The 24575-nt window shown below is 31.8% G+C and overlaps 2 protein-coding genes across 5 annotated transcripts; both read right to left on the reverse strand.

The window, feature by feature from the left end:
• Positions 1-2440: 2440 nt before the first annotated feature.
• Positions 2441-8488, reverse strand: LOC105207151. Of its 2 annotated transcripts, XM_039451316.1 has the most exons (6): positions 7374-8488; positions 6568-6624; positions 3898-4139; positions 3421-3579; positions 3167-3352; positions 2441-2823 (listed from the first exon to the last, which is right to left on the reverse strand). In XM_039451316.1, the coding sequence occupies exons 3-6, from the start codon at positions 4097-4099 to the stop codon at positions 2621-2623; spliced, it is 750 nt and encodes a 249-aa protein (XP_039307250.1). In that variant the 5' UTR covers positions 4100-4139; positions 6568-6624; positions 7374-8488; the 3' UTR covers positions 2441-2620. The 2 variants fall into 2 exon arrangements, with proteins under 2 accessions (XP_039307250.1, XP_039307256.1); XM_039451322.1 differs by lacking the exons at positions 6568-6624; positions 7374-8488 and having other exon boundaries at positions 3898-4188.
• Positions 8489-12068: 3580 nt separating this feature from the next.
• LOC113005988 (fatty acid synthase-like) lies at positions 12069-23363 on the reverse strand. 3 transcript variants are annotated; one of them, XM_039446512.1, is made up of 5 exons: positions 23260-23363; positions 20632-20779; positions 13836-14189; positions 13103-13417; positions 12069-12830 (listed from the first exon to the last, which is right to left on the reverse strand). In XM_039446512.1, the coding sequence occupies exons 3-5, from the start codon at positions 14140-14142 to the stop codon at positions 12466-12468; spliced, it is 987 nt and encodes a 328-aa protein (XP_039302446.1). In that variant the 5' UTR covers positions 14143-14189; positions 20632-20779; positions 23260-23363; the 3' UTR covers positions 12069-12465. The 3 variants fall into 3 exon arrangements, 2 of the variants coding, with proteins under 2 accessions (XP_039302446.1, XP_039302441.1); XM_039446507.1 differs by lacking the exon at positions 23260-23363 and adding an exon at positions 21954-22719; XR_005574266.1 differs by lacking the exons at positions 12069-12830; positions 13103-13417; positions 23260-23363 and adding an exon at positions 21954-22706 and having other exon boundaries at positions 13800-14189.
• Positions 23364-24575: the final 1212 nt, after the last annotated feature.

Consider the following 24575-nt stretch of genomic DNA (forward strand, 5'->3'; position numbering starts at 1 on the left):
TTAAATAAATAGCGCGGGCGAAGCGCGCGCTAATGTTGTTCTAGTATAATAGAATATGCAAAAAGAATAAGTAATGAACTTATGAAACGTAAGATTTTCAGCTTTTTTTTCTCAAACAGCTACACATCTAATTCATAGTGACGACAAACGCGTCGGATTACGCTGTCGCGTCGTAATAGTCTTAAGTTTGCGGTAGGTCAGGATCGCCCGATCGCATATGTCAGCCGCGTATCATCGCGCGCTAAAAAAAAGTATAGTTATATAACAGAGTACGACTGAAAAAGAGTTGTCAGCGATTGTATGGGCCGTGAAACATTTTAAGCCACATCTCTACGAATAAAATTCAAGAAAAAGATAGTCGTGACCGATATTTAGAAGTGGTTTAAAGCCATCTGATTAGTCTGTTTTATCCAAATTGGCTTTATTTAGAAATGGCATCTTTGACAAAATTACGTGTCATTTCACGCAATTTCTTGCTTCTGACGTAACGACTTCAATATAGTCGCGGCGAGTACTCAGGAACCTTAAAATTTGATAAATATTTTCTAACTTTATGCATATTATGTTATATACCCAAGTAGGAATAAAATACATTGAATCAGTATTGAATACTGACGAGATAGCGATACTGCACCAAAAAATAAGATTCATTTTTCAGTACTGGCCTTCTATTAGACCAACATTAAAAAATTAATGGTATTGTACATACTAGCCCATTAGGCTTGTTTTCTATTCCTGCACTAGACTACACTGAAATGTTCCTTCTTACCTTCGCCAACTTTTAAACATCTATCTATTTCATTTCAAGTGTACACTAATTCAGAGAGTTTAGGAACAGAAAACAAACAAATTATGTAGATTAGTACAGAATAGTAGTATTCAGCATATTACCGATAAGATTTTCAGTAACATCCCAGATAGCACATGGACGTCCATCGAACGTTCGTTTGCGAACGCCCAATGGGACGTCCATTGGACGCCCAATTTGGGTGCCCTTGGACGTCCAATGGACGTTCTTTCGAGGTACGTTTGCAAATCGATTGGACGTCCATAGAACGTCCATGCTGGACATCCATCAAACGTCCGGCGGACTATAATTGGACATTCATTGGATAGTCCAATTTTCACAAGTAGACATCCACAGAATGTCCAAAACATGTTCCGTGTTTGTAATTTCAATTAATTTTATAAATTTTAATATGCTCAATGCTTATTAAAAATATTTAAAGACATAAAATTTATAAAATTTAATTTATATTTATTAATTAATTAAAATAAATCAAATAGTGATGGAAACGTAAAAAATGCTGCGAATATATACAGCGTATATATAAAATTTTTATGAACACCTGACATTATATTATTGTCAGTTGCGTACAATATAATTAAGTTTAATTTATCAAATGTGATATAATAAAGTTAAATACAATCAAATGATAAAAAAACAATTTTCCATATAATTATAAAAACATATATTCTGATTTTTTTCATACAGTCTATCTTAATATATTATCACATAAAATTTTAATGTTAATAAACTATATCTAAACAAAATAAACATTCAAAATAAAAAACTTTTTATCGTAGATACATGAAGATGTCAAAAATTATGTGTTATAAACTATTTCTTATTAATAATTAACTCAAAAAACAAACTAAGTAAACCAAATAGGAACAAAAGCTGTTAAAAACTATTTCTTATTTATAATTAACTCAAAAAACAAACTATATAAGTAAACCAAATAAGAACTGGAACTGAGGCTTAAAAGAATCTTATTGATCTTCCAGTTGCCTTTGAACGTTTAATTTATTTTGTTCCGCATGAAGCCTTTCTTTTGCCCTCTTGAGCCATTTCTGTATTGCCTCTTCGATATCCTTTTTTGTGAACATAGCGTTGACTATTTCGCCTGCGGCTATAACAGAATCCGATATATATTTACCTATTTAACATTTATTTAAAATAGCATAATTTAAAAAAGTAAGGATTATTAAAAACGTACCGATTAATAGCTGTGATAGCTTTGATGATCGGAATACACGTTTATTTTTTTTTCCCAACCAACTATATTCAGAAGCTAGTTTATTGGTGAAAATTTGGCTCAAATTGCGTTTTATGAACTCGTATGCATTGTTCCCACCAATTTTTGAAGCTTCTAAAATCTGAAACAGTTATTACGAAACAGCAGTATAGAAATACGGAATTGTGAAATAAATATTAAACAAAAAATAAATAATAGTCAAAGAACTTAAGTTAACGTGTTATCTAACATTTATTTTAATGGTGTAACTTATTATTATAATATTTACAATGGTTACATTTGAAATAACATTTAATGATGGAATAAAAGTTACATTTGTAGTAAACATGTTCACTAAACGCAATTTCAAATGTAACCATTGTGAATATTATAATAATTTAATATTATACATCAATAAAATAAATATTTGATAGCACGTAAACTTAGCTACGCTGTTTGCCTATTATTTATTTCCCGTTTAGTTTTTAATTTTGGAGCAATAAATAATATAATTTTATATGAAATAAATGATAACTATATACATTAAATATTTAGCGATGTATTAAAATTTTCATCCGTTTTCAAAAAGCCTTCCATTTGCCCTAATTGCCTTTCATTATCCATAGGGATATTGCGATATTGCAGGAATAAAAAATGGATTGCTTCCTGACATCGTCTGCATTATTAAAATGTGCATAATTCGGATTCTCAACTGCATTTTTAATAATTCTTAAATTGTCACTTTGTTGCCAAATTTCTGCTTTAAGGAGATGCTGTTGTCGTATAATTTCTTTAAAATATGTCACTAAAACTTAAATTGTTAAGGTATTTTATATTTTCTAGTACTGCATTTGAATCAACCAAATATTACTACGGATTATAAGTTTTGTTCTTTATTTCAGTAACTGTAACGATTACATTTTCTTTTAGATTTGATGGTATACATGTACTGAAATGTAGAATGTTTTATCCATCAGCATTTTCCAAAACTTTTGGATTAAACATATGATTAATGAATCAAATAGTCAACTGCGTACATTGAATACACAATTATTTAATTATTTAGTTAGTTGAATAAATAGCTATGTTAAATTTAAAGAGTACACCAAAAATATTTATTAATATTTGCTGCGTCAATATATACAAACCGTTATTATTTTGTAACTCTTTGTGAATTGGACAATGTTTGCAAGTGCAAATCAAATTATTGCTTGAAATCTTGTTGTCTAAAATGTTTGCTGGCTCATCATGTAACACACTGGATGCATCACTTTCATTTGACGAAAGGTTGAGTTGAGATTTTGTCTTTTTTTTGTTTTGAGCTCCCGTCACTTCTGAAATTTAATTATACAAAATGTACATTTTGCCACAGTACATATAGTTAGAATATATTTAAACAAACGTTTTAAAAGCGGAAGTGTTGGTAGGGTCCTATCATCCTCGTCATCGGAAGAAGATAATAGTCGTTTACTGGGTCGCTTTCGCCGTACATCTATTTCAGAATTTAAATCAGAAATGCATTCTGACTTTTTGCATTTTTCCCTGGCAGTTTTGTAATCGGCTAGAAATATGAAGATTGATAATCAGATTATATCAGAACTTAATCTAAGGACTACGCGTGATATTTTTATCTAAAAACATAATATGAACTAAAACACTTAAAAATTAATTTATTGTACATATAGAAGAAATTTACTTAGGCTTAAATAAAAATCAATCGAAAAAATGTTTACAATGTCTTTAATGTTATAATGTTAACACATGCGTTTTTTAAAAGAAATATTTAGTACGATTTTATTTGTGATTGATTACCATCACAAATTATTGATTACCAGCACAAATTACCATAGATATATAAACAAATACTGCATATACTTACCAAAAGTGCTGTTTCGAAATATGCTGATTTCGTAAGAAGGCCAACATGTATTCGGTTGTTCATTTTTCCGAATAATGGCCATAATTTTATCGTTTTTAAACGGCGGCCAATAACATCGGTTTTGTATGATCCAACTAGATGGTACTGCCTCGACTGTATCTTCGTCAATAAATCTGACGACAGTCCATGTTTGATCTGACATTTCTACTGCTCCAATTAATGAATCAAACGCAGCCTTTAGTCTTAATAATTAAAAAAAAACTTTAACATAATTTCTAAATCGCACTTACACTTATATATGCATTCTATATATAATAATTTTTATGTAAATTAAAAAAAAACTTTTGCACGAGGCATAACTACAAATAGCTTTTGATATAGATTGATCAAGTTTGAAACAAAAATTTTCACAACAAAATTGGAAACATTTTTTATCAACAAATTATAAAATTAGAACACTATATTTTATCGTATAAAAACATAAAAACGGTTTGTTAATTGAGTTAACTTTTACTTTGTATCATGAATATAACATACAATTTAATATATTATTTAACTATTTTGAATGCAAAAGTGGAAAAACGATACTTTGGTTTTTGAATTTTAATTTCAGGCATTTGTATGCGATTTGTTTTATATCCCACATTTGTAAATCTTGGATACGATCAACAACATAAATTTCTAACTTTGATGACTCACATGGTTCCGAGTAAAAATTAGTAAGTGACTGATATTTATTGCCAATTACAAAAGTATTTTCATCGGTTGAAATAAAATTCTGAACAATTATAATAGTTCCATCGGTTAAACAACAGATATGATCAGGTGCCGTTTTTAATATAAATTGTTTAAACACAATTTTATTATATTGACTCAATTTTGAATTGTAAATAATGTCATTTATAGTCGGACCATTAAAGTGTAGATTTTGAAGTTGTGGCTTTCTATTAATTGTTCTTAATTTATCGATAGATTTTGCACAAGAATTTTGCTCGCTTATGCGACAAACAATCTGTTCTAACGGTTTCTCATTTTTACGAATCATATTTAAGATTATTTGCAAATAATTTTCAAAGGCAAATGCACTAAATTCCTCCAATGTTCCAAATTTTGCAACATCATCATAAAGGTGAAGTAAATTATGCACATTATGTGATACATTTTCTTTTCCATATAGAATTATAAACGTTTTTACAAAATATTTCAACAGTGATTTCGCATAATCTAAATGCAATTCTATGTGTTTTGAATTTGATAAAATAATGATAGCTACGTGTAAAGTTAAAAAGTTAACATATTTATCAGCATCCAGAACAGATTTTAAAACTAGTGGTCCTGTATATAACACAAAAGTTCTAAACTCAGTTGCTTTCCATCTATTGCTTTCAATTAATGATCTTGATTTTCGGTTAATTTCGCATGGTATATGACGATTTTGTTTCACCAATGATGCAGAGACTTCTGATATTTGATTAAAAGATAATTTGCATCGAAGTTTGCCATGACACCACATTTTTACAACTAACGCTTTGACAATTCCTAGATACAATAAATGCATTGGATCAGATGGAAAATCCTTTACCATATCTAAATTAGGAATTGTTTCAAGTATAGATGTGCCTGTGTGATGACCTTTCTGTAATTTTCGACGAAAATCATGGTCCGTTCTTTGATCAAAACTATTTACATATGGATAACACACTCTGTCAAGATAATATTCTCCTTTACATATACATTTGTTACACAAATAATAACCCGAATGTCCTTTCGTGAATTTAATCAATGCTTTAACGGGTACATCACAGATAAATGCATTAATTTTAAATGCATAATTATACCCATTAATTGTTATGCCATTTAAAGTAAAATTAATTGCTTCCTCTGTAAAAGCTTGTAAAAATAAATTTGCATCTCCAGGTTTCTCGTTTCCATAGTAAATCCCAACAACATTTACTTCGCTATAATTCTCTACTAAGTTGCATAAAATCGGATATACTTGATTACTTGAGCTTTTAAATAAAGGAAGCCCATCGACATTCACATTAACTTGAATAGATTGCAAATTTTCAGAATATCGCGATACAAGTTGTTCAATGCAATTGCGCAATCCAAAATGATAATAATATCCTGGTGGAATACTTTATACATTAATTTTCCTAGGAGTTTTTAATAAACTACGTGCATCAGTAGGTAATTCCGGATACTTGGGTTTTATGCGAGTCATTAATTCGGTCAATGCAACGTGTGATATGTGATTTCTGATTGCCCAATCTCGAAGCCATGGCAAAAAATTTAAACAGTCATCAGAATAAAAATTGTTAGATTCTGTATTAGCATTATAAATTACTTTGTCATTAGAATTATTTTCATTCATTACTTCAATTTCACAATCGATATTTATATTTGTGGAGTGATCAGAATTCGACAAGTCATTCACCATTGTTATCCAAATTCAATGATAAATTATGTAATTCATGTAACCTATTGTCAGCTTCAAGTGATGGTCTAGTAACGCTATTATTAGAATTCGGGAACGAAGTTCTTAATAATGACGTTTCACAAATGTTTTGTATAGTGTTAATCACCGAATCTGACATCTTTTTCGCTCGTCGATAATAATTATATTTTATTTTTGGCATTTTTTATCAAAATTATATTTCGTTTCCTTACTTGATTTTGATCTAATCTTGCCGTAATCTTTGTGATGTTATTTCCTTCGAAAAAATTCTGTGGAAAGAAAAGAACGAATTGAATTATTTCTAATTACAATATATACATATACAAAAAGTGCAACATTAAATCAGTTTTGTATCAAATTGTATAAAAAACATTTTCTTATTAATGACTCACATTATGGTTTAATTTATTATTGATAGTTTTATAGGTTTTTATAAATTTTCAAACTAAGAAAGTGATTTCTAAAGAATAAATTATATTATTTAGTAGATAATGTAAAAAATAATTAGAAGAATATATGAAATTATAAAAATAATCATAAGTTAAAGCTTTATTAATGAAAAAAAAACTAATAATATGAAGAAAAAGTCCGTAACATTGGAAATACAGAGAGCACTATGTTGTGAAGAATTATTATGTGTAACGAAGATTAAACATGAATTTTATAATACAATTGCTTGTGAATATTAGAGAAATAAGTTTTATATTGCATATAAGTACAAATCAAAATGTGGTTCTTAGCTTCAAAAAAGGTATGCACTTTAAGACTACAAATAAGAATTAGTCATATTTTAATATTGAATTTTGTGTTCCTCGTTTTTATTTACTTTTTATGGACCTTGTTTTTAATTGTATATAAATCTTCGTCAAAAATAAATAACAATTCTAAAATGTATATGTCTCAGCGGGAATAAACTTAATTTTTCCTCACTTAGTTTCGTTTCACTGAATTTATTTTTTATAGTCACAAATATAATCGTATAAGATACATGCACTTATTATTAATAACTGAATTTGACCTTTCGTCTTGGCACACTCTGAAGCAGCCACTCGTATCTCAACTCTTTACTTAATCCTCGTCTTTAGAGAAAAGAAAGAGTGAATAATTTCGTATCAAATTATAATTCACGATTTTCGTACGTGCGGAAGCGTGTACTCTGGCCCGTGGTCGAGAACGTAATGAATGCGAGAGGCGGCATCAAGACGAGCGATATCGTAATTGAATTGCAATTTTTTATCAAAAGAATGCTACATAGTAACAGGAAAATTCGGGGGCTTGAGACCCCTGGTGACAACTGCGACTTCCCTTTGTTTTAATTTACACCGCATCGCCCATCCATCGCCCGCTCCCCGCACCACAGGCACACTTCTACTCGCATGCGCCTATATGCTTGTGATCGCTTCGTTACAGTATATATAAAGTTAACAAATATCAATACTGCGTATTTTATTGTAGCTATAAATTATAAGTATAAATTAAAACTATCCACAGATTTTTACGTTTGTTTACACATATGAAGCATTAAACATTGCAAAATGCATGTATAATTACGTTATAGAAATAATGAGGAAGAAATATTTAGATGGTTTATAATCTAAAAGAAATCGAAGACTCATCAAAAGAAATATACTTACTGTATCTGGTTTTCCCTGCTTCTACACAACGTTCTATACTACACAATGCGTTTTCTATAGTACTACACAATGTTCAGAAAAAGATCATTTGCACTGAAAACACATTTATGTCTGCGAAAAGTAAACATTTAACTTTGGCCGGCACCAGTATATGCCGCGTGTTGCCGTGTGTTCCGGCCAGTTCCAGCTTAGAAAAATCGAGCCTGCGCAATAGCACTTTTCAGTGAATGGCTGGAAGCGCGCAACCATTAATTTCAAATTAGAGAATAAAAGAAAATTATCGCATATTATTGTTATAAAAAATTTCAGTAATTAAAATTGTACAAGATGAGGCAATAACTATTTATTACCACCTTTTATTCTTCGAATTTATCAATTTGAACTGGATCTGTAACAATTATTATATAGATTACAAAATTACAAAAGTTTTCTAAAAACGTTTCGTATATTAACATTACATTATTGTTATTATAATATATTAAAATAAAGATTAAAAAGCATATACAAATAAAAAATTTCCAAAACTTGTATTTGTCTGTGTCATATAAATACAATAGAAATAAAATATTATATATTAATGAATAAACATTATATATAAGATTTGTGTCCAAGAACATATCTGTAAAATGTCCTGTTTAAGATATTCCAAAATATATCCAAAAATGGACATCCATATAACGTCCTGTTTAGGCAACAATATAAAATCTATATAAGCAACAATATAAAATCTTGGAAAAATTTATGATTTTAAACAGACATAATTTGCTTAGATGAAGAAAATTTTTCTTTTCGTGTAAGTGCTGTATTGCTGTGATGACATAATTTTAATTTATTATTAAAAATCGTAATTCTATTTACATTATTTTTCAAACGAATTTTCGTATCCAAGTAAATTTCTTTATGCAATTAAAAATTAAAACATTGCGCGACCAACCGCGGTATCCCGTATCAGTACAAAATTACCTTTTCAAAAAAAAAAGGTAAAAAAAGCGCCTATGTGTGTTGCGTGCAACTTATTTTGAAATTGTGTAATTTAATAAAAATAATATACGTTTATTAAAAAAAAATGTGTGAAATCTTTTAAAATGCACCTATTATAAAGAGAATATACTTTTTCTACAAATTAAAGTAGTCGTTTGTAATTTTGTATTTGTAATTTCTTTGAAAAACGTTCCTATTCTAACCCAACTGGTAGTATCTTTAATTTTTATACAAAACCCACGTGGTACTATCTCTGTATTGTTATTGAAAACTCTACGTATTTTAAAAATTCAAGTGATAGCATCTTTAATTCTCATTGAAAAATTTTATTCTAACCCAAGTAGTATTTCCTTAAATATTGTGTAATTTAATTCAACCTAAATGCATTTTTCCAAAAAATCTTTTAAACAATCAAAGTACTATTTTTGTATTTCCATTGAAAAATCTTTCAATTTTAACCCAAGTGGTTGTATTTCATTTTAATAAGTTTCAATGGAATATTTAACATTTAATTTAAAAGATTAAAGAGGAAACGGTACAAAATGAGAAAATTTTATTAAAATAAAAAATTTTTGATGTACAAAAACATGGCGCTGCTAGATAGAAAAAGCAGAAAAGACATAAGAAAGAACGCAATAAATGTAACACTTGTAAGATATGCGTTATAAAAGAAATTTGCGAAATAAGTTTTAATTTCTTTAGGTTTAATTACTTAACATTTAAGTAATTCTTATTGTAAGTTAAACTTAAGATACCACTTGAATTTTATTTAAAAAAATAAAGATTCTGTTAAAATATAAATTATTTAGGTTAAATTAAATTACAAAATTTTAATATATTATTTATTTTTAATTAAATACCACTTGGTTTGAAAGAGTTTCAATGACAATACAGAGATAGTAGCAATTACGTTTTGTACAGAAATTATTCAATTCTTCTCATTGCTTTTCCTATCTAGCAGTGCCACGTTTTTGTACATCAAAAATTTTTTATTTTAATAAAATTTTCTCATTTTGTACCATTTCCTCTTTAATCTTTTAAATTAAATGGTAAATATTCCATTGAAACTTATTAAAATGAAATACAACCACTTGGGTTAAAATTGAAAGATTTTTCAATGGAAATACAAAAATAGTTCTTTGATTGTTTAAAAGATTTTTTGGAAAAATGCATTTAGGTTGAATTAAATTACACAATATTTAAGGAAATACTACTTGGGTTAGAATAAAATTTTTCAATGAGAATTAAAGATGCTATTACTTGAATTTTTAAAATACGAAAATTTTTCAATAACAATACAGAGATAGTACCACGTGGGTTTTGTATAAAAATTAAAGATACTACCAGTTGGGTTAGAATAGGAATGTTTTTCAAAGAAATTACAAATACAAAATTACAAACGACTACTTTAATTTATAGAAAAAGTATATTCTCTTTATAATAGGTGCATTTTAAAAGATTTCACACATTTTTTTTTAATAAACGTATATCATTTTTATTAAATTACACAATTTCAAAATAAGTTGCGCGCAACACACATAGGCGCTTTTTTTACCTTTTTTTTGAAAAGGTAATTTTGTACTGATATCACGCGTTTTGTAGTTAAGCAATATGTAATTTCTTTTTTTTTCTGTAATAAGACACGATTTACACTGTTACTTAGGTTTTAGCGAATCAAATACATACCAATTGGGTTAGAATAGGAAAATTTTTCAATGAAAATATAAAGTACGAAGTAGTACTACTTGGATTTTGTAAAATTAAATTAGCATAAAAAATTTTTTCTGTTAAAATACAAAAATAATATCACTTGGGTTTAGAAAAAAAATAAAGATAAAGTGCACGCACACGCATACTTGGTGCTTTTCTTTACCTTTTTTTTGAAAAGGTAATTTTATACTGATGTCATGCGTTTTGCAGTATCAAGCAATTTGTATTTTTTTGTAATAAAAGACATGATTTCAACTTGGCAAAATTGTAAGAAAAAAAATGGAATAAAATGTAATATTGTAATTCACAAAGGTATACTATATTTAAGTTCAAGATATTACGACATGGGCTGGCATAGTAAGTTTTTCAATTAACACAGAGATAGTACCAGTTGCAGAAAAAAAAAGGTTTTTAGTGCGCGCACATACACTTGGTGCCTTTTCTTACCTTTTTTTTGAAACGGTAATTTTGTACTGATTATTCTTAACCGGGCGGAAAACGGATTAAAGGATTGTTCGCACCGGAATTGCCGTGACGGAATGGTCAGTTGCGTTAGGTGACAACTACTATTCAGGTTAAATGAAGGTGCATGACATGATTGATTGAATATAGCTAATATAATATAATAGCGAACGCCTCTCTGTGTCGAAAATATGTGGAAAATACTGGACAAGAAAATCTTGGCGACGATGACGTTTCTTAAATGTAAAAATTGAGATTTGGACTTTGCGTTGCGATATCTCCGTTCGTAGGGCACGGGGAGGAAAAATAAAAACCTTTTTTATACAAGTCGGGGCCAAACTATCGTTTGAGACTACTCAGAACTTGATCGGTTCAGCCGTTACTGAGATCTGATAATCTCGCATGCTTGGAACTCGCTGACTTGCGTAAAAGAGGTTCGGTTTGCGACTCGCTTCTCCTACACAGGCGCGAGTCGCGACCGCGCCTCTAGATCCGATGGATATCCGTTTTTGGTCCGTGGACATATGGAACTAAAATGGACGTCCCAAGGACGTCCTGTGCTATCTGGGATATCATACAAAAATTGACAAAAGAAATATGTCGAATATTAATACTGAACTAGTACATTTTCCATAGATTTTTGTTATTTTATCCGTATTGAAATCGGCAAAAGTAATATGTCGGGTATCAGTATCAAAACTGTACATTGCCGTTATATTTATAACACTGAACTTATACAAACGTTGGTTAAAGAAATATATCGAATATCAGTACTGAACCAGTACATTTCCAATAAATTTTTTTACATCCGTATTGAAATCGAAAAAAGTAATATGTCAATATCGAAATTGTATATTGCCGTTATATAATATTTACAAAAGTTGATATAAAGAAAATGTCGGGAAAATAATGTGTAAACATTAAAATAATGCGTTAACATTTTTTATTAATAATGCAATGTATTATAACATTTCTATACTATTTTAGAAGTTAGTACATCAAATTGATAGTAATAGATGTACTAACTATCTTTTACTAACTATCTATATGTAACTAATATTTGATACGAACTACCCACCGATTACAATAATAAAGAAATTATAAACTAGAGAGATATTCGACCGATACATATAACATACAATTTCAAATAAGAAGGCCTATTTGGTCATAGCTAGATCTTAGTGCTTTATATATACGTGTGATTTTATATACTTTCTCAGACTCAACCAAACTGCGCGCCGTTACTTTCGGTCATATAACACAGTTATGATCGAATAAGAGTTAGTAATATCACCTTTATTAACTATCGGTACATTGCAAGAATTATCTTCTTGATAATTCTTGCAATGTACCAATAGTTAAGGCACGAATCTTTTGCGCCGATAATACGATATCGTAATTTCTTTCAAGAGTCTGTTTTATCTCCGTGCCCATTAACGAATCCATACCCAAGTCGGCCAAGGTATTATTGGGATTAATCGAATCAACATCTTTAATGCCTAAGATATTGGCAACAGTTGTGACAAGATTGGCCTTGTTGCCATCGTCGGATTTATATTTTTCAGCTAACACCGAAGAAGCCAACACCGGATGTAACTGTTGAAGGAATATATCCATCGTTGCGAGACAACTTGATATCTGTTGTGGTATAATACCGCCCACCTCGGCGTCGTTACCACCCATCATTTCTGAAAATGAAAAATGTCATAAGAAAAACTGTGTATATATGAAATTAATAAATTCTGTAGACAACAATGTTATATAAAATATGCATTACGTATTGTTTCATTATTATTTTATAAATTATACTTTTTAAAAAGGACATAAAATAAAGATTGAGTTTACAAAAGTAAAGAAAAGGCAAATCGGAAAAAGTTTGGAGAGACGATTCATTCAAGAATTTGATTAAAAAAAAGATTTCTATTTTTTTGGAACATTTCATATATTAATATAATATTACCCATGATTAAGCCAACGTCTGCGATGGCACCCCATTGAATGGCAAGACCAGATAAACCATTAGTCTGCCTCTCTTCCATCATTCTTTCCATGGCTGAGTTTGCGAAACCATAGTTTGTTTGACCCATATTACCACGACCGCTTGATACAGACGAAAATACCACAAAGTAATCGAGCGATGGGCAAAGCTTTCTCGATACCGCGTCTAAATTTCTTGTAACATTGATTTTTGGTGAAATAACTGTCTTGAAATCGGCTTCTTCCAAATTTTCGATGAGAGCATCACGAAGGACGGCTGCTGAATTGAATGTACCGCCTACCGGAGCGATGCGGTTGCTTTTTTGAATTAACAAAGTAGTACTTTACAAATGAGTACAAAAATCTATTCGCGAACATTGCTTTAGCACTTCCCTACATACTGTATGTATGCTGGGAAGTGCTAAAGCAATGTTAGCGAATAGAGTTTCGTACTCATTTGTAAAGTACTACTCCTGCAAACAAATATAAATTTTTTATTTATTTTTATCAAATCATGCCATCTTCTCTCATGCCATAAGATATTTATAATAAATATACAAATATAAACAACAATTATTACACGTACACTCAAATAAAAGTTACGTTTCATTGAAGAAATTGTTTCTTTAACTAGACTTTTATAGATAGAAAAATAAAAGTAATTATAAACTGATCATGAGAAAATATTTTGGCATTATATTTCATAATATACAAACCATTTATGGCCTCTGGGTCCCTCATCCCAAATTCTTCCGATTCCGAGTTACATATTCCTACAAATACACCGGTACGCGATCCTCTCACGGTTGTAGGATTGATACCAGCATCAATTATAGATTCATATGTTGCTTCGAGCATTAAACGAAGCTGCGGATCCATAACATTTGCTTGTTTAGGATGAACTCCCAAAAAAGTGGCATCAAAGCTGCTGAGATCCTTTATTTTGGCAAATCTTGCTGGTAGCCCGTAAAGGCCCGTTGGCCAACGGCGCTCGTCATCGGTGACCATATCTATTCCTTTCATGAGATTCTCCTTAAACTCTTCGATAGTAGATGACTCGGGTAAACGACCTGGAAAAAGTGTTTATTTGGTTTGTACGTTAAGGCGAGGTCCCACGGTGTGTAGCTCGCCAAGGCTCGCCTTGGCTCGACTAGCCTATACGCGCCGTAAGAACAGGGTGGCTCGAGGGGATAACCACTTCATGTAATCATAGGACAGTGTCCCCAAAATCATTATGAAATCTTTACGAAATCATTTGTAATCAGATAAAATCATATAAAATCATTATAAAATTCTTACGAAATCTTCGTGTGATCATTTTGCAATCAAATGTAATCATGAAATCAGAAATTATAATAAAATCATATAAAATCATCAGAAATCATAACGAAATCATATGAAATCATTAGAAATCATAATGAAATCATATGAAATCACCAGAAATTATAATGAAATCATATGTAATCAGCAGAAATCATTTTGGGCTTTTGTGTAATCAATGGAAATCATGCGTAATCATTATGATTTTAGCACAGTTTATAGCACTTAACAGTCATTGTTTGACAAAGTAGAATCGTAAAAAATAATTTTTTAAAAATTGCTCCAGAAACGTTCCAAACTTCAACCAGCGCATTTATATGGTATTTATATTTATTTATATTTACAAGATTGGTACAGCAAAAAAACTTATTTAATACTTTTAAATTAACAATTTACTAAAAACCAAAGTAAGCTTAATTTTTTTATCACTGTAATATAATGTACCTTATATAGAAATAAAAGAACAAATTGGATTAAAAATATTTTATCTGTTCTGTTCAATCTACTGTTAAATAACGACATAAATTTAAAACGTAATGTGAATTCAGTACCAGACATGATAATCAAATAGAAACTGAATAACGTTTAATTATATAAACTTTATTAAATGGAGACTGACAATGTGCCATCTGTATATTTTTCTCTCATATATACGTATGAGAGAAAAAATATATCGTGACACATTTTCAGTCTCCATTTAATAAATTACACATTTCCACAGTATGATTGTCTGGTAGTACATTTACATTACGCTCCAGACTTAGGTCGTTATCTAACAGCCGATTGAGCAACGCAGATAAAATATTCAGAACAAAAATTTCAAAATTTTATGGCGATTTTCTCCGAATGAACCGATAAAGGAATTTGAATTAAACACCGTAACATACGGCTTAGCGTGCGCTCCATTTTTAGCGATACGTTGCGTTCGATATTTAGCTAGTGGCGCCGGCGAGGAGGTCGGTCAAGCGTCTAAGGTTTTATTAAACGATTTATATGTCGATTTATATCCTTATCGGAGTTGACTGTGAGGCTAAAGCAATTAATTTAATTTCGTAATTAAGAAAACTATTAAATAGCGGTGGATTTATGAGCGAAGGCTCATAAATGGCATTCAAATTGCAAGAAAATTCTGAGTGAATTCGAGAATGCTGATCAAGTTGAAAATTCAACGGTTACAATTAATATGGGCTTAGTTAAGACATTAGGCTTAAACTGGCACCCAGAGCTAGATACATTTCAATTTACATTTTAACCAATAACGAATTCAGTAAAAACAAAACGCAAAATTTTATCAGCAATTTCAAAATTATTCGATTCACAGGCTTAGTTAGTCCAATTTTAATTCGCGCAACATTTATCATGCAAGAGACATAGGCGCCATTCCACAAATTTGGAATGGGATGATCCGTTAACGCACGATTTGCAACAGGCATTGGAATGCTTATGTGGGTGATCTCAAGGAAATCCACACGATTCGGATCCCTCGAAGAGTCATCTCACATTCTAATGCGATTCGATTTTATCTGCATGCATTTTGCGATGCCTCGTTGAAAGCGTACGGAGCATACATCTATTTACAAACAATTGATAACAAAAATAATTATAGTTCAAGATTGTTGTGCTCAAAATCACGAGTAGCGCCAATTAAAAATAAAACCATTACATTGCCGAAGTTAGAGCTATGTGGAGCCATTGTTTTAGCTAGATTATTAAAAAGGGAAGCTCTTAAAATCAATTTTGACGAAATATATGCATGGAGCGATTCCACGGTGGCGTTGGCATGGATCGCCTGCAATCCATCGCGTCAAAAAATATTTGTATCAAACAGAACAGCCGAAATTCGGTCAACTCTCCCGTCGAATCATTGGCGTTATGTCCGAAGCGAGGACAAACCAGCCGACTTAATATCAAGAGGCACAAGTATGAAAAATCTAATACAAAGTAGATTATGGTGGGAGGGTCCCGATTGGCTAGCGAAGTGTGATGATTGCTCGCAAAATGAGTTGCAATCGGTATTGACTGAATTGTCACAATCAGAGATAAATCAAATTGAAGCCGAACAACGGCCAAATTCACGAACAAACTTAAGCGTTAATACTTCAAACAATTTAATTCAAACGTTAATAAATAATTATTCATCGCTCTCAAAGATCGAGCGCATTTTAGCATGGATTTTGCAATTTAGTCAGAATGCAAAATTAAGTAAAGTAAATCGAAATTTCAATTATTTGTCAGTGGAAGAAATCGGTAAGGCACATCAATTACTAATTAAAGCTACGCAAAGGGCTCATTTTGCCAGTGAGATAGCAGCCGTACAAGCAAAAGGTCATGTTAATGCAACAAGCAAGTTGTCGCAATTTAGTCCATTTCTGGACAAAAAAAGTGTTCTCAGGGCGAGCGGCAGAATTTAAAACGCGGTCGCGTCATTTGAGAAAAAACATCCTATTTTGTTGCCTTCAGACAGCAATTTTACACGATTATTAAATAAGCGAGAACATCATAGATTATTACATGCCGGTCCGCAAAATCTATTATACGCTATTCGTGAGAATTACTGGCCGCTCGGAGGGAGGGGCAATCGCTAGAAGGATTGCTCATGGATGTGATTTGTTTCCGAAATAAGCCGAAAACATTATCGCAGATAATGGGACAATTACCCGCAGACCGTGTCACTCCGGGACGCCCGTTTCTCGTAACTGGCGTGAATTTTGCTGGCCCTATCAGAACATTAGTAAATCGCGGACGTGGTAGAAAGACCAATAAGTCGTATATATCACTGTTTATCTGTCTTGCGACTAAGGCAATACACCTCGAATTAGTTAGCCACCTCAGTTCGGCATTATTTTTTGCTGCACTTAGACGATTTGTGGGTCGGCAGGGTTGCCCTCAACGCTTTTTTAGCGATAACGCGACGAATTTCGTCGGAGCGAAAAATGAGCTCAGCGAGATGCATTTCTTAATTAACGATAAATAAGCGAGAAATAAGCGAGAAATTTTTTGTGCCCAATCGCATTTATTGGAAATTTATTCCACCTTCATCACCTCACATGGGTGGGCTGTGGGAGGCAGGAGTCAAATCTTGTAAGTTTCATTTAAAATAATTGGCACCATATTTTTGACCTTTGAAGAATTAAATACAATTTTAATTCAAATAGAAGCATGCTTGAATTCGCGTCCAATTTGCCAACTGCCTTCCACACTTGAAGACCTGCAACCACTTACACCCAGCCATTTTCTCATCGGAGAGCCGTTAACAAGTCTTCCAGACAATGACTTGTCCAGCGTTTAAATCAACCGGCTTGATCGTTGGCAATTATTACAAAAAATTACGCAGGATTTCTGGAAGCGATGGACTATCGAATATTTAACATCATTACAAGGCAAGGTGAAATGGAGGGTCGAAAAATCTAACTTAGCAATCAATGACGTTGTATTAACACAAGATAATAATTCACTACTGTTAAAATGGAAATTAGGTAGGGTAATTGAAATCCATAAGGGCATAGATGACAAGGTTCGAGTTGTCACATTAAAAACCGCAACCGGAATGTATAAAAGGTCGCTAACTAAATTATGTAATCTTCCAGATTCTGACAGCAACGATGACAATTGTAAAAAAGGTTTTTTGTATTAATTAATTAGCATTAATTGGTGGGCGGGATGTATAACATTTCGCTCATAGAATGAGACTACATTAAAATTAACAAATTTTGACTGTGTCGAAAAATTTGAATAGCATGTAAATACGATTGAAAGAGTAAGAAAAGAATTTTGTGCACGCGTTGATCAGTCGTTGTCGTTGTCCTTGAGAAGCGAACGAGAAAACCTCGACAATATGTACAATTAGCGACAGCAATGTAAGATTGGCCATAGTGTGTGACAAATAAATATATATTAAATTCAATCTTTAATTGACTCGATTTATTTGCAAGACAATTCATTAACAAAATTATTAATTTAAAAGTAAATGAGTTTCTTAGCTCTATCAATTTTGGAAGAAGTGAGAAGTCTAAGGCCAATATTCATAGTCATAAATGATTTTCAATCTTTGATTGAAAGAAAAAAATGTAACAAATTTATGAATAAATCTTTAATTAATTAATCAAAGATTAAAAATTATTTACTACTATAAATATCGATCTAAAAGTATTGCATTGTAAATTCGTATTTTCGTACAAAATATTAGATAAAGTAAAACATCGATACTTTTGACGATGCCAAATTTGCCATATTCTTTTTACTCCAATCTACATCACACTTAGATTATGATTTTAATTATAATTTCTCTTGTATAAAAAAAATTAAATTAAAATAACTGTATCGATAAAAGTCACTTGTAAGCAAACTACTCCACCATATACCGCGGAAGAAAACACAGCTGTGTAAATGAGATAGAGGGCGACGAAGAAATAATTAAAACCTTGCGTGTCATTTTCGATACTTCCACGATACACCGAGCGTCTTACTGTACTGATCTTCGGCTCTTTTTAAAATCGTGGGGCTAAATTTAAACGTCGATCGGCACCTCTTTAACCAGAAGCAGATATTGATATACTCAAAGAAACAAGTGTTCTGATTCATGGAATATCGGAGGGTTATCAGCTAGAGAGGTCAAAGATCATCTCACAACAAAAAATAATGGAACGGAGAGAGAAGAAGAGAGTTCTCGGTACATAAAATGTATACTTATGCACACGCACATGGAATTAGAAAAAAGGGCGCCGCCAAGCATCAGAGTGACAAACAACTGCAAACAGAATTATTTGCCAATTGACGGTGCACGAGCAAACTTCTGCTCGTTGACGATTATTACGAGGTGACTTTATAAGAGAAGCAATATGCAAGAAACTCGAATAACACGGGATAATGAATGGATAAAGTCGTTATTTCATGCAAACGTTTCATTAAACCCTTTTGGAATTTCCGAGGGGGTAACCACTTCATGTAATCGTGGGACAGTCCCCGAAATCATTATGAAATCTTTATGAAATCATTTGTAATTAGATGAAATCATATAAAATAATAATAAAATCCTTACAAATCCCCGTGTAATCATTTTGCAATTAGATGTAATCATAAAATCGGATGAAATCACCAGAAATCGTAATAAAATCATATGAAATCATATGAAATCATGTAATTTGTGGGACAACATTTTAGCTAGTAGTTATCCCCTTGGGGTGGCTCGTTGTCGCGATCCGTGGCTCGGAAAGCATCGTTTTCGAAGATTGTCGGTAAGTGCACGAATCAATGGACTTGTGGACGAGCCAAGTCACTTCGCGCGCTATATATTTATGTGAGAAAAATTTCATACATTTTTATAAATGTTTATTCAAATACTACTAATAAAATATTTACTTATAGTACAAAAATACTTACTCTAAGAAAAAGTAATACTTAAATTAGTGATTCTTGTATTAAATTAATATATATTTATACATTGAATTTATATTTAATTAGTACTATTTGAATAAATATTTAATATAATTTAGTAATATTTTCCATGATATCATATGCGAACCAAGATAGTTTAAAAATTTCCGAACGTTTACTTCCAGTTTTTTTTTTTTTTTGAAGCCTGAACTTTTTTATGTATTTTTCTATAGGTCGCTAACAAATTATCTTTTTTTTTTATTTCCATCACCGAAATGTTTATATTTTCTACTATTCTTTTCCATGAATCATTCATTGCATTTCGATCTTTGTATAGTGGATGTTTTGGATTCCATAATAAATCTTCTTTTTCATATAATTGCAAAAAATCAATAATTTTCTCATTACACCACTCCATAGTGTATACGATCTATCAATATCGAACAAGATTCGACACGTTTATGCAATGGGGAAATGTGGCCTAACAATGCTGCGCTTGCTGCGCTTGTTTTTATCTCGTGTCAGCCGCGAACTCTTTGACTCGTGAACAGCTACCGACAGTCTGTGCTGGTCTGTGCATACGACGCGCCACAAGCCAGTCACGATTTATCTCGAACGATAACGGGCCACCATGTTTCCATGGCGCGTTGAGGCTCGCCGAGCCAAAATCTGTTATGGCTCGCTATGGCTCGGCGAGTCTCTACGCGACGTGCGACCACGGTTGTAGCCTATTTTTTACCAATCGGCTCGCCGAGCTTGTGACGAGCCTAGACGAGCCTTAGCGAGCCACGTGCAAGTCTTACTATAATCGACAATTACCTGATATTCCCGTAATAGCAATATCACTTTCAGAATATGGTACTTCATTTTCAATCGCGGACTCTCGCGTCTTAGGACCGTTGACACTTTCAGACTAAGTAGACATCTTGCTGTAGAAGACTCGAATGGACCTTCTTTTATTCTCGATCTGCAAAAATAGAACCAAACTTTTGTGCAAACAAATTTATTACAAAAAATGATAATTTTTTTAGTATATATTTATTAATAACAATTTATTTATTTAAAACAGAGTTATTTTGGATTTGTACTTTTAGGCTTGAAATTAAAATGTTTATCGGTGTTCATACCTATGATTGCCGTTTTTATTCCTCATTTCATTACTATGTTATCATAACGCGCGACGCTCGGTCTTAGGAACGACACTATATATAGTCTAAGATCGTAAAAAATTTTTGAATGTGCCATTTACTATGTTTAATATTATATATGTATATCTAAAGTATACTTATAAGAGTGTACTTTTATTTAAATTAATACATGTATATAATTTATGGGTAACATTTTTTGTAATTAAATATATTATGAATAATATCTTATAATATTATTAATAGAGGGAATAAAAAGTTAATACTAACGATAAGTATAAAGAAGGTGACTTGATTTTAATTAGAGTCACGCAGTATAAACCGGGAACGAACGTAAAATCAGCAGCAAAGTACAAAGGACCGTATTTAACCATGTACTTATCTTTTAGAAAATTCTTGGTATAAATTTATGCTTACTCTGAGAAAAAAAGATGTTAAGTGAACTATCTGCGTTTAATTGGTTATAAATTGCTTAGTTCAAATATTAAAATATCTGACTCAAATACATTGTAGTAAATCCAATTAATATCTGCAATTTAAGACAATGAAATAATTTGGTTGCCGTGTTTAATTAAATGAACTAAGATCTTGTTTTACTAATCAAATTATATTCAATTAAAATAAGCGGCAACATATTAAACCAATCACATATATAGAATTTATTCAATATAAATATTGTTATGTTAAAGTTTCCTCGTTTAATCCTGTTCGCGACTGCACGTTGCCGAGAGAGAACGTGCGCGAACTTGAGTTTACCGGGCGAGCTCGAGTGAGCGCGAGTGAGACGCGTAATTTCAGTAATACACAGCTTGCCGTTGTCCTGCCGCTGAGCGCGACAGCGTTAGAGTGAGCCGAGAGGAGCGACGAGGATCGACCGCGATCAGCTGCTCCGCGAGCGTGCGAGATTTAAAGGCGCGAGGATTGAGATTTAAAGAAATACTCAATAGGTCCGCTGCACAAAATTAACGAAAGACCTTTATTGTCAAATTGTCTCACCAATATGCATGCCACCACTTGCGTTAATAAATCTGTCTTTGGCCTTCACAAACAAGTTCCGACCAACGTCGGTCAGTAGTCTGTCGATTTTCAATCTCACGGATCGTTGCGGCGTGATTTTAAATGCGATCGTTCTCGGTCGAATCACTCTGAGAGTCTGAGTTAGCGACGAGATCTTCGGCAGAGCGACCGATCGACGGGAACAATTCGGGGGAAAGATCTTTCCGCGGGAAATCGTCTAATTGGCTGACTGGTCTAAGATAACCGTGGCCAGCGTCTTAGGAGAAGAATATCAATATTTTGTCACGATCTTCCCGCCGAGTTGTCCCCGCTGTTAGCGCGTGATAAAGAACGGAGCGACCGAACACTCGACTCCGTATACACAAGCAAATAATAATAGCACCGAAGCTGGTCGAAATAATCAAGTGTACACACAAGAAATAATGAAAGTAACCGCTTGAATTTTGAAACTTAAATCTACAGGAGGACGCAATAAAAATATACAAGATTGTTAACTTTGGTTTGATCGCGAACAAATCCAAATAATCGATTAGTTGCATAGAATAAATATTAGTTGTTTTGACTAAACTATTTCAATCGTATATCTTGTTTATTTATTGCTGCAACTAAATATTTCATTCTATACAACTAAACGATTATTTGATTTAAATAAGGAAGCTGCATGAACACAATAAACTTTATGTTGAATCAATGTCACATAAGTACGATTGATTCAACATTGCAACTTATTCCAAAAGATTATAATTTCATTACTACAACAAGAGAGAGAGAGAGAGAAAGAGTGATAATTCATTTAAATTCAGCAACAAAATTATTTAGTTTTTTCAATTTGGAGATTAATTTGAATTATATACTGTTAAGTTAAATATGCGTTCAATAATTAACAAAATCGTATGATTTAAAACAACAATATAATTTTGTGAAACTGTTTCATTTAATTAATGTTTTTGTTATATTAATCAAATAGTTGTTAATTTGCTAAAACAACAATGTTGAAGAAATTAAATTTTACATTTAAATTTATAATTTAATTTACAATTAAGTTTTATAATAAGTTAGATTTAATTAAAAATGATTTGTTTGAATAAAATAAGTGTGTGTAAAATAAACCATATTTGTTACGTACATACATAAAAGAAATATTTAATCGTCTTTGTTTGGGCACTTATACAAAATATAAAGATATTTGTTGAAAATGTGATCATATTTATGTACTTCGTATTTGCGAGATTCTTGAATCTGCTCGTATAATATAATATTAAAAAATTACTGACAAAGTACTTACTTCACAATGCCCGTGCCTCTGAAGACAAGGTTGTAACTGCACACCGTAATAACCACGCCCGTGATAACACACAGTGCAAATGTGCGGCTTCAGCGCGGGTGCGTTTTTTATACGCTTGTTTACCTTAAATAATGGAGGGGAAAAGAGATAAATTTATTATCTGTTTGTTATTTTTGTCCGATACTTTATTCGAGATTGTCACTCTAAACACGATAAATATGATATGAATATATACTCTGTGTAAAAAGTATTCGGAATTGTTAAGTAAAACACAAAAAAATTAATTTATTTATCAAAATTTATTTTGTCGCCTTTAAAGTAAGCCCTATCAAGTGCAATACAACTATACCACCGCTTGATCCAATCCTCCATATGTCGTTTGTAGGCTGATTGAGGTATGACCTTCAGCTCCTTCAGCGAATTTTCTTTTATGGCCTGAATTGACTCAAAACGCCTTCCTCGAAATGGTAATTTTAGCTTCGGGAACAAGAAATAGTCACACGGGGCTACATCAGGTGAGTACGGTCGGTAATGACATTCGTTGAGTTTTAGCCAAAAACTCTTGTACAACGTGTATTTCTAGACTAAAGGTGAAAATAAACGTCACTTTTGTGACGCTTCTATAATATAAATTTATTCACACTCTTCAAATTGGCCGAATAAAGCAGGTAAAAATGAGGTGAGAATATGGAGCTATTGTCCAAGAATTATTACGACGAAATATTACATCGTCACAGGGTGTTCATTAATGGTTGTATACACCTTTTATCAGAAGAGCGCGCCTTCACTATGACTACTGACTGCTCCATGTAATTTATATGGAGTGAAGTCGTAAGTCATCTCTTATGAGTATGTCGGTTAGATAACAATAACATCCGTTTCGCAGTAATAATGTAAAAACTGCATACACAACAGCCCAATCTTGTAAAAATATTTTGTCTTTCGTATCAAATCAGCGATACCGTTGTATCGATTTATTCCTATAAGACGTGTACGCTGAATCACAGTGTACGATAAAAGCATATATGTTTATACGATTGTATGTATGTTATACGACCTGATGTATCAATCGCAAACAAAAAAAAACACATATGATGCTTGAGAGTCATATCTTGCTAAATAAAATCACTTTGCAACGACGTTTATATAACGTTGCATTATGCAATTGTCGCATAAATGTTCGGTAACGTATAAGCAACCAGAAATGTCCCGATTCAATTTTACCTTACATATGCGACGTCATACCATTTCCAACAGTCTTGCGAAACTTGCATACAACATTAGGGAAAAGTTGTATGCACAGATGTAATTCCAAA

The sequence above is a fragment of the Solenopsis invicta genome, chromosome 1, assembly GCF_016802725.1.
Source record: "Solenopsis invicta isolate M01_SB chromosome 1, UNIL_Sinv_3.0, whole genome shotgun sequence".
NCBI lineage: Eukaryota > Metazoa > Arthropoda > Insecta > Hymenoptera > Formicidae > Solenopsis > Solenopsis invicta.